This window comes from Trachypithecus francoisi, unplaced genomic scaffold, assembly GCF_009764315.1.
Source record: "Trachypithecus francoisi isolate TF-2019V2 unplaced genomic scaffold, Tfra_2.0 Lachesis_group3, whole genome shotgun sequence".
Lineage (NCBI taxonomy): Eukaryota > Metazoa > Chordata > Mammalia > Primates > Cercopithecidae > Trachypithecus > Trachypithecus francoisi.
Window position 1 is genome coordinate 97,274,138 of NW_022681468.1, and position 11,659 is coordinate 97,285,796.

Consider the following 11,659-nt stretch of genomic DNA (forward strand, 5'->3'; position numbering starts at 1 on the left):
AAAACACAATTATCCCCTATCCCTCAAATTCCAAGGGCCAATAAGCACTGTCTGCAACTGCATATTATAACTATAGGCACAATAAGTGTTATTTTATAGAACAGAAAACAAGGTGTGCTTTTGACTACAGGGTTCACTTGCAGTCTACAAGTTACAAATGCACAAGACAGAGACCAGGACGTAAACGCTTTTCGTCTCAGAAGGAGCAACAGAAATGTATTTGATTTTCAAAAGCCCTGAAATTGTCACCCCAGAAACAGAGCTGAGTTTGAAGACCTCCTCTCTCACAACCACCTAACTTACTCAACACCGGACGGAGACCAAGCACTGCTTGTATTTCCCTTTAACAGTGAGCCCTGAGCCTTAAGAGATAGTTTATGAATGGTATAGAGCCCCCAGCGTCTGGTCCTCATTAACTTTACCCCAAGGCCAGGAATGAGGGATTAATCATAGCATCAGGATACGCGTGGTTCTATCTCTAGATGTGGTTATTCAATGGCCAAAATCTTGTCCAATTCTATCTCCATCAAACTTGCTCAGGAATACTCAAAGGCTACGACATTTGATTCCAGTTGCGGGTCAACAGCCAAGTAATGATTTAACACTATAAACTCAAAAATTTTTTTCCCGTTTAGACAGGACTGTACTCAGGTGTGGAAGCACGCTCTCTGGAACTCAAGTTGGGACCACCTGAGCAGGGGAGGCAAAAGCGACAAAGTAGGTACCTGACAGTGCTGAGTCATTACAAGCTGTTTCCTCTGAAATGTTATGCACCCATGGGCCCTCTGAGCATTAACATCCCCTTTCTGGAGGCAAATAAAATACATATTCATTGTGCAAAATGGTGCAACCTTCTGTGGGCGACAGACCACGATGGGGAATTTAGCACTAAGAGTGGATAGCAGGAACTACACAAACTCGCAGCTGCTCTCTAGGTACCGTAACTTTATCGCAGACGCTGAAAGAGGGCTACAGGGATGCCGGGTGGGAATATTCCCCCTGCAGCCCCGAGTCAGGTCAGGGCCACACTAGGGAGCATTTTACTCTAAGCTGTTATATCCCCCTGTAATTGGCAGATGTAGAAAGCTCCCGGAGAAAATGATGCATAATAGATTTGTTCTCGAGGAGGATGCAATGGAGAGTAGAGGACGCAGGATGCTAACTGGTTTTTCTTCCCATGTGCGGGTCACCTGCAAACCCCGATTGCTATCCTCTCCAAGGAGAGCCCTGAAGTCACCGTCTCGCTCCGCTCTTAAGGGGGTGAGAGGAATAGTTTTATGCCCATCTGCCCGTCGCCTCTCGTCCCCCAGCACCCCCAGCCCCAGCAGGGCGCGCGCGAGCTGCTACCGGCATCAACGGTCCCGCCCGCTACCCGCTCGCTGGCAGCCCCGGCCGGCAGCTCCCCCGGCGGCCGCCTCTGCACCACTAGCCAACCTCCACGCCGGGCCGAGGTCATGCCCGCCTGCCCCCAGCGCCGGGCGGCCCCCTCCTCGTGCCAGGCAGCCGTACGGGAGCCGGGCTGGGGAAGGGCCCCACGGCGGAGTTGGCTCAGGGACTCACCAGGTAGGCGCCCACCGTGCCCTGCGCCAGCATCAGGGCGCACTCGGACACCAGGAATATCTTGATGTTGGAAAAGCAGGACACCTTCTTTTTCTTTTTCTTGTTCCTCTGCGCCTCGTCCCCCTGCAGCTCGCCGCTCCGGCCGCCGCCCGACGAGCCGCCCGGCTTCTTCCCCTGCATCCTTCCCCCGCCGCCGCCGCCGCCGCTGCCGCTTTCCCGCTCGCCCTGAGTGTCAGAGCCGCTGCCGGGCCGGGGTGCGCGCTTCGAGGCTGCGTGCTGTCCCCGCCCCGGGCTCGCGGCTGCCGCCCCCGTCCTGCCGGGGCTGGAGAGGTGGAAAGCACAGCTCCTCGCCGCCGCCGCCGCCGCGCTCGCCCCTTCCTCCTCCTCCTCCCCCGCCTCCGCCCTCCCCTCGCCTCCTCCTCCGGCTCCGGCTGTGCCAATCACAGGGGCTCCTCGCGCCGCCCGCCGCCGCCGCTGCCGCCGCCGCCGCCGCTGCCGCTGCCTCGCCTCCCGCGGCCGCCCGCCGCTGCCATCGTCCGCTTCCCCTCGCCCGCCGGCCGCGCCTGCTCTCACCCCCTCAACCCCAGCCCCGGCCCCAGCCCCAGCCCCAGCCCCGAGGCCTGGGCCTGGGCCGCCGCTGCGCGCCTTCGCTGCGCCGCTCCCCGCTGCCGGTGCGCCCCCGGGGAGGCACGGGAGGCGGGCTTGGGACGCGGAGGGCGGCCCAGCGGCCGAGGCTGGGAGGGTCCGACTGCTGGGAGAACTGGGGAGACCCGGAGTCCTTGCGGCGTACGGGGGTGCCCCTGAGGGAGGGAGGCGGCGCCCGGCCCCTAGGTGGCGCTGCGGGTCACGGGGCCCCGCGGCGGAGACTGGCGGCTCTGCGCCTGGCGCGGAGATGGGGTGCGGAGGCGCCCCCGCGGGGCTCGGACCCGGCGCTCGGGAACCCGGGTGCCCAGGCCTCAGAGGGCAGGCTGTTCCCGAGAAGGGAGAATCCTGACTACCCAGGAAGGGTTTGGCGCGCGCTCTTCTCCGCCTGGGGATTTCTGGGGACAGATGTTATGCTCTGGGCCTTGGGGAGATGCCAGAGGTCAGAGCTGCTTGAGCCTTCTGCCGCCTGCCGATTTCTGCCCCAGCTCTCCCCGACCACAGAGGGTGTTGAAAAGGCCCCAGACCGAAAAGAGAGAAAGGGGAAGTTAGAGGAATACGTCGGGAGCCCCATGGACTCTTGGTGCCCCAGCCTCAGTGTCCAGGCGCTGCAAGATCGCCGCGGCCCCAGCAGAGGGCCTTGTCCGGCCCTCCATCCGCCCAGGGCCCAGTGGCTGGAGCGCGCAGGGAGCGGCCAGTCACAGGCCTGCTGGGTCCCCACCCTCCCCTGGCTCTGTGGCCCTGGCGTCCATCCTCGGCCTTGACCTGAATGCCTGACCCATGGCAGCCGCTCCCAATTACTCCCCACTCTCACCGTTACCAAGGAGTGTGGGCCACAGGGCACTACCAATAGGATCTGCTAGTTGTCAACTGCAGCGTTTGGAAGCTGAGAGAAAAGCTCAGAGGACTGGACAGGTGCCAGGAAACAGCACCTTCCACCTGGGCCACTGGGGGACTCAAGGAATCATTTAAAATGTTTTCCTTAATAATTGTGTCAAAGAAAATGACCCACTCTCCCAGGCTCCTGTGTCTAAATGCAGGCTCAACTTCAAAACTAAATAGCAATGAACCCTACCATATTTTTCCTTTCTCCCGAAGAACTTGAATGAGAATAGAGGGTGTAATGGTGGAGGTGTTGTTTTGCCATAGCATTTAAATAGAAACTGCTTCATCCTGTGGCTCCAGACATGATCTCACCCAGGTTTGGTGTCGATTTGAGATGCCCCCACCTTGTCTAGGCCACGTCCTATCTGAATTGGCGCCCCCTACAGAAGTCTCTTCCCATTTTCCCCACTTCCTGAATCACTGGCCACACCATTCCCGGCCAGTCCTATAATGAGAATCCTTACTGCCCCCTCCTTTCTTCCCCACACCCTCCCATTACTCGGAGCCAACTTTTCTGCAGAACCTTTATGTCCCCTTTTTCCCTCCCCATCACTTTGCATCATGGGGTACCTCCCCACTTCCTCCTGAGAAGACCCTTGACAAGCTAGCTCTGTTCCCTGCCTCTGTGATGATGAGCTGCAAAGCTGAGCTGAGACTTTACTTGTCTATGAATGGTGACCCCATTGCTAATGAAATGTGCAGAGTGCATTATAGTCTTCAACTCTGATTTATGTTCTTTGTACTAAAAAGAGCTAATGTTTACTGTGTGCTTATTATGGCCAGATACCATTCTCAGTGCTTCAACCACATTTACAATGTAAGCCTCACAACAGTCCTCTAAACCAGATACTGCTATTAGCCTTGTTTTACAGATGAGACAACTGAGGCCTAGAAAGGTTAACCTGATCGATGTCACTTATCTAGTAAATGGCAAGGCAAGTCTTTGAAAACCAGGGTATCTGCCATCATAGCCCAGGTTCTTTATAACTACATACATATTATCTCATTTATCACCCAGTGTGGTTTGTCTCATGGGGAGGCTGGGACTTATGTTGTTCCTCTTTTATAAAGCTAGAAAGGGACAGAACTTGCATCCATGTCCAGCCCCCCCCTTTTTTTTTTTTTCTAAGATGGATTTCGCTCTTGTTGCCCAGGCTGGAGTGCAATGGTGAATTCTCGGCCCATGGCAACTTCCGCCTCTCAGCGATTCTCCTGCCTCAGCCTCCAGAGTAGCTGGAATTACATGCATGTGCCACCATGCTCGGCTATTTTGTATTTTTAATAGAGACAGGGTTTCTTAATGTTGGTCAGGCTGGTCTTGAACTCTGACATCAGGTGATCCACCCACCTCAGCCTCCCAAAGTGCTGGGATTACAGACATGAGCCACCGCACCCGGCCAGCCCTTTTTGTTCTATACCACAATGCCTCATGTACACACTGAGAAGGGCACCGACTTTTTCAGCTTAACCATTTATTTTAGTTTAAAAAATTAGCTGTCTTTAGAGAAATCACACACTTTTGCTGCCAGATAAAGGATTTCGGATTAGGGTTGTAGATTCTTCCTATAATTAATGGTAAGCAGCCGTGAAAGTAATCCTGTGCCTGAAGCCTTAAGAATCGTCAAAGTCAGCCTCAGGGAAATTAGGCTGCAGCCTCACAACAGTCAGAAAGAAGGAATTTAACAAGTTCAACTCTCTTCCTTCTTTGCTCATCCTTTATTTACTTGTAGATCAGGGCTCTAGGGATGATAAGGTGGGTTTATGAGCACCAGGTGCTTCTGCTTGGCATTCCCCTAGCCCCGTGTGCAGACAGAGGAAGCAGCATAAAAATAGTAAACACACTTGTATCAGTACAGCACGTTAATGCTTATGAAGTACTTTCTACATTCTATATCTCAGCTCACAACAGGGAGAGCTGGTGTTATTAGCCCCATTTTTTCTCAAAAGAAAGGACAGCAGGTTGGTTTTGGGAGCTCACCGCCAGCAGGTGGCAGGAATTGAGTCTACATTTGCCACCCCAAATTGGTGGGGGTGAGAGGTGAAGCCAGCTGGACTTCCCCGGTCGGATGGGGACTTGAAGAACTTTTTTGTCTTACAAGAGGATTGTAAAACACACCAATCAGTACTCTGTAGCTAGCTAGAGGTTTGTAAAATGCACCAATCATTGCTCTGTAAAAATGCATCAATCAGCACTCTGTAGCTAGCTAGAGGTCTGTAAAATGGACCAATCAGCAGGACATGAACAGGGACAAATAAGGGAACAAAAGCTGTCCCCCGCCCCCAGCACGCTGTGGAAGCTTTGTTCTTTTGCTCTGCACAATACATCTTGCTGCTGCTCACTCTTTGGGTCCCTGCCACCTTTAAGAGCTGTAACACTCCCCATGAAGGTCCGCAGCTTCATTCTTGAAGTCAGCGAGACCACGAACCCACTGGAAGGAACCAGCTCTGGACACAGGAGCACCAAGGAGGAAGGGAGAGAGGTAGAGGGGGTTTAGCCATTCCGTGAACTGCAGTGCCCCCTCCAAGGAGCCTCTGAAATGCTTGACACTCGTGAGCAGCAAAGCCAAAAACTGAAACCCCATTAAAGGCCTCAACTGGGCTTCCTTAAATGTTGCCTTGGAGAAATGCTGTAACCACCACTTGCATGGGGCCTTTTTCGTTCATCTCTCCCTCTAGCGGTGGGTGGTGAATTTAGGAACAGGTCGGTATTATGAAAGACTCTAGAACCTTTATGATTATTTCAGCCTCTCAACTACTTTCTGGACTAGGTGACTTTTCAAGATGAAAATATTGCTAGCTAAGGCTGTGGTTCTATGATTCCTTACTTTGCTGGCTACTAGAGGTATTCTAAACATTGAGAAGCCAAGTAATGTTAAAATCTGATGTAGGGAAGCAAAAAAGAAAGTGGGGCGATGGGAAGATAAACTGGCTTTTGGTTCGCAAGATATTAATAAGCTATAAGTAAATGCTTAATGATTAGGATTTGAAGAACTTTTCTCCTTCATTTTAGAGAGGACCGTCTGTTCATTTTGGTAGGAGAGAAGTGGGTTAACTATATGGTCGTGGAAAAAAAACAACAATATCTTCCTCTGTTACTGAGCTGTGGAAGATTTCCCAGCAAGCAGCTTCAATGTAATTCAACACAATGAGAAATTGTTGTTCAAGTAATTCACATGAAGCATCTTTTGCCAGCTACAATTTCGTTCACAGGCAAATACAAAGTTGAAAAATAAATGCAAAGAATGATTTCTGATTGTCACTGGGATGGAAAATAGATGCTTAGATTCTCACCCTGTGGATTTTCTTTTTCTGAAAATGCACCAATCATATATTTTGTCCAACCAAGGATAGAATTGGGGCTAAGCCAACTTCTTTGGCTTGAAACTAATATTTGGGCTGAGTTGAAGCTTATTTTCTTTTTCTCAGAGTTTTTCTCTCCCCACCCCCATTTTCCAATTAGCCTGATCCATATGCCTTTCTACCAAATAGCCTCTGTTTGCTACTTACTATGTTCATAGTTTTGTGTTGTAAATTATATCTCTTAATTTGAACGTGCCCTAAAGCTCAGCAAAGAAGTGAAAAGGATAAACATCAATGTAGATACAATTCTAAAAAATGGTGAATTCAAGTGGAGAAACAGAAGAAAGAAAGAAGAACATTAATGGAAATAGAAAGAATTGATATGACAAAACCAGGGTTTTAGGAATGTGTTATATTTACAAAAAATGAGTTTTGAGGTAAAGGAGAAAGAATAGAGATAATAAACATTTCCCAATATTAGTGCATTTGGGGAGATCATCATTTGCTACTTCTGTTGATACGCATATAAATATAATTTGTTTATCCACATAGACTGTTAGCTTCTTAAGGGTATAGAAAGTGTTTTACTTTAAAAATAAAGGATCGGCCAGGTTCACGCCTGTAATCCCAGCACTTTGGGAGACCAAGGCAGTTGGATCACCTGAGGTCAGGAGTTCAAGACCAGCTTGGCCAACATAGCAAAAACCCATCTACTAAAAATACAAAATTTAGCTGGGCATGGTGGTGAGCAACTGTAATCCCAGCTACTTGGGAGGCTGAGGCAGGAGAATCGCTTGAACCTGGGAGGCAGAGGTTGCAGTGAGCCGAGATAGTGCCATTGCACTCCAGCCTGGGTGACAGAGTGAGACTCCATCTCAAAATAATAATAACAATAATAACAAGGATCATTTGTTCTCCTCAGTGCCCATCAGGCCTCGTGCCAAGAAGCTTAATAACTCTGATTAGGACAGAAGAGACCCAGAAAGTGTCAATGTTTATAGAAAACTTCCTTCCAGGCATTCTCCCCGGGGACCCTCCTCTCCATCCTCTGTGCAACTACACACACACCTTTCTTGCAGCAAAATTTGTCCCCACGAGCCCCTTTCCCGGATACAATGTCTTTCATCCTCTCTCTCAGAGGAGGGCTTTCCCAGCTTTGTCCTGGTCTCTGAAAAATACACACAAACCTTGATATTTGGAGAGTGGGTACTGCTACGGTAGGCAAACGACATGAGCCAGCACTGGAAACCAGGTGAAGGCCCAATAGCATTTCCACAATGGAAGCATGAGGGATAGCGATTATCATGAGTTCGTGAGTTCCAAGCTCAGCAGAAAGTGGTCACAACTGTCTGCCCTCCTGAGGGGTAGTGGGTGCCAGGCATGTGTACCTCAAGTGGGCATGGTGCAATCAGTGCATTAACCTTTGGACTGATCAAAGAGAAAGAAGAGTTTCTGGAGAACATACAAGGAGGTCATGAAAAAAAATCTCCAGGATGTAGGATGCCACTACAGAGAAAGAAAACTTAAATTAAGAGCATGGGTTATAGAGACATCATATACCAATGGGAGAAAGATAAAAAACCTTTGCTCAGGATATATTTGTTTCCTGCACCCTAGCTTCCTTATGCTACCTCCTTGCCATTTATCCAGACATACTCCTCTCCCATACTACAGCAAGTAGGAGGGTTGAGGAGTGAACAAACAGAACGACAAGTCTGTCCAACCTTTGATGACCTGTTATGGGTGGAACTGTATCTCCCCCAGAATTCATACGTTTCAAACTCAACCCCCACGACCTCAGAATGTGACTCTATTTGGAGACAGGGCCTTTAAAGAGGTAACCAAGGTGAAACAAGCTCATATGGCTCCAATCCAATAGGACTGTATCCTTATTAGAAGAGATCAGGACATAGATACACATAGAGAGATGACCACGTAAGGACACAGGTGGAAGGCACTTATCTGCAAGCCAAGGAGAGAGGCCTCAAAAGAAACCAAACCTGCCAACACCTTGATCTTGGTCTTCCAGTCTTGAGAATGGTGAGAGAACACATTTCTGTTGTTTAGGCCTCCCAGTTTGTAGTATTTTGTTACGGCAGGCAGAGCAGACTAATATGTAACCGTAACCCTCTCCCAGCCCTTCACACACCTTATACGCCTTCTGTGCTTAATTACAGTTCCTTGAGCTCACCATGCAGTCTCCTCCTCTAAACACTTGCACAGGCTGTTCCCTCTGCTTGGAATGTCCTTCCCTCCCCCTTTCTTCAGCGGGCTCACACCTACTAACATCTTAAGATCCAGCTAGTGTCACCACCTCCGGAAGTCCTCAGAGAATACTCTCTAACTGCCTCCTGACTCCCTCCCACCTGCTTCCCCTCTCCACCCGAGTCAGCCTCTGCACAACCTAGCATGGATCCTATTGTGGAGAGCTCTCACTGTGCTTCTCCCTCATTAGCCTTTGGTCGGCGTCTTTCATTTCTATATTTTTGACTCCTAAAAGAGCCAAGCCCAGAGTGGTCAGTAACTGTGAGGGAGAGAACAAACAAGTGAGGACACAAGAAGAAGAAACCCCTTCCTCACTGGAGCTGCCCAATAGGTATGGGACAGGAGAAAATGGCAAGAAGAGCCCATAAACATTAGAAGGAAAGGAGAAAAGGGACATGGTATTGACGGTAGCTGTAAGATTGCACCTAGCCAGGCAGGTGGTGAGAGCAAGAGAGATTGCCTAGAGCCTGGCTACTCAAAGTGTCTCCCTGGGTAGCAGCACAGGTATTAAGTGGGAGGGAGGGAGAGACAGAGGAGAGGGAGAGGGGGCCAGGGGGAAGGGGAGGGGGAGAGGGGAAGAGGAAGAGGAGGGGGAGGGGGGGGAGAGGGGAAGAGGAGGGGGGGAGGGGGAGGGCGAGAGAGAGAGAGAAGAGAGAGAGAGAGAGAGAGAGGAGAGAGAGAGAGAGAGAGAGAGAGAGAGAAGAGAGACTCTCAGCCCAGATATGCTGAATCAGAATTTAAAGTTTAACAAGCTCTGCAGGTGTACATCATGACTTGAGAAGAATTGGCTTGGAATGGTATCAAAAGAAATCTAGAGTTAGACAATTTTTGTATTTTAGTATTTATATTCATTGCCCTTTTTTATTGTATTTGGGGCTTTAGAAAAAAGGACTAAGAGGAACAATTGTCTCTAAAGATGATGCTGGTTGTTTTCATTCTCTGGGAATCCTCACACCGTGGAGTCTCGCAGGGAGGGAGCATAGACGACTAATGACATGGCCAGGGAACGGGGGAGTGGAAGAGAGGAAACCTGCCTTTTTATTTGGTGTCTGACTGTTGTTTTGGCGGCATATCTGAATCTCAGAATGAAAGTTGAGATGCTGAGCTTCTGGGTCATGATGGTTGCCTGGATTTCCCCCTCCTAACTTCCTTTACCCAAAAAAATCCAAAGAGGCTGACAGGACATAAAAGGGCTGAAAACCCCGGATCCCGACTATGGATGGTCAGTTTCTCAGGGAAATTACTCCTCACACAGAACAGATGGGATGGCCAAGGAAGAGGAGTGCCTACTTCCTCTGTAGTAAGAAGAGAGGAAGGTTCTGCAGAGGGGATGCTGGCTGGTTCCCCAACCAAAAAGCCTGACAGTCACCTCCTGGCTGCCCGAGGATGGCATTCTCACCTTGCTGAATCTATCTGTGCAATGGTAACTCCCAGAAAGGCGCAATGAGCCTTGGTGAAAGGGGCGGGTGATTGCAGAGTATTCCGAGGGATATAAAGTAATATAATATAAGTGGGAATAAGGATGGGAAACTTTTAAAAAATTATCTACTGCTGGGTAACAACCCACCCCAGAACTTAGTGGCTTAAAACAATATGTATTTTGCTCAAGAAATCTGCAGTCAGGACAGGGCTTAGGAGGGAGAGCTGGACTCTACTGTCAGCTAGGATCATCTCATTTGGCACCGGGCACCTGGGCTACAAAGACGAACAGCTGAGGGTCAGAATAGCTGGGCCTCTTCGGACATCTGTTTGTGGGCTCATCCTGATCGCTCCAGCATGACAGCCTCAGGGCAGCCAGACTTAATGCATGCATGCTCCGGGCTCCCAGTGTACCTGCCTCAGAGAGGAGGCCATGTGACTTTCATAGAACATGACTTTCATAGCCTCAGAAGTCAGCCGTATTAGTTCTGCTGCGTCCTGTTCATGGAAGCAGTTACAAAATTCCATCTGGACTCAAGAGGGGAGAACACAGACTTCACCTCTTGGTGAAGGATGTTCGATGTCACTGTAAGAAGAACCAAGGAATGAGGTATATATTGCAGTGGCCATCTTTGGAAAATACAATGCCAGATACATTGAGAGCTCTGTGTCTTGGAATCAGAGCTTCCCATGCACTGTTTCAGGCCACAAAAAGACTATGGAATGTTTCAGAATATTTAGTAATGAATTCACCTTTCATTTACAAAGAAACAGGGAAGCAAGAGGAATTCATGTCATAGTGTAACGGTACACATTGCTAGCTAGGCACCATAGCTTGTTCTCCAGTTAAACATTTAAGAGGAAGATTCTGGCAGATCCAGAGTACAAACAATTTGGACAGCAATTTCCTTGTTGGAGAGGGAGTCAGTGCATATGTGTTGGGGGATGGTATAAAGATACATTGAGTCTATGAAAAATATTCTGTAACATATAACAGGAGACTCGCTAGACCAATGAGGCAGAGAAAAATCATGCCTGTTTAAGGAAAAGCTGACTGCATAAAACAGAAAAAAGATTTAATCTTGCTTTTTCTGTGTTCTTAATACTAGGCAGTATGTGCTTTCTGAAGTAAGAATGAAATTGATGAAAAAGGTGACACTTGAGATTCTGAGATTGAAAGGGAAACTGACATGTAAGAATTGAATTCAGGTAAACTAAAAATAAAATTGTGGAATCAAAATTCAATTCTAATGAAGTGAAGACCAGAATTGAAATTACAAAAAGCCAAATAAATAATATAGAAAACAAGGTAGAGAAGTTTTCTATCTATGCAGAGAAAAGAAACAAAAAATGATGACAGAAAAGATAGGTAATGTGGTCGATCAAAAATAAGACTTAGGCCGGGCGCGGTGGCTCAAGCCTGTAATCCCAGCACTTTGGGAGGCCGAAACGGGCGGATCACGAGGTCAGGAGATCGAGACCATCCTGGCTAACACTGTGAAACCCCGTCTCTACTAAAAAAATACAAAAAACTAGCCGGGCGAGGTGGCGGGCGCCTGTAGTCCCAGCTACTCGGGAGGCTGAGGCA

General features: G+C 49.1%; 1 protein-coding gene across 1 annotated transcript in view; it reads right to left on the reverse strand.

Moving 5' to 3' along the window:
• SLCO3A1 (solute carrier organic anion transporter family member 3A1) overlaps positions 1-2,586 on the reverse strand; it is a 321,497-nt gene extending 318,911 nt beyond the window's left edge. The window contains 1 exon segment of the mRNA XM_033188916.1: positions 1,561-2,586. Within this exon segment, the coding sequence (XP_033044807.1) occupies positions 1,561-1,740 (180 nt within the window). The 5' untranslated portion in view covers positions 1,741-2,586.
• Between the last annotated feature and the right edge of the window lie 9,073 nt (positions 2,587-11,659).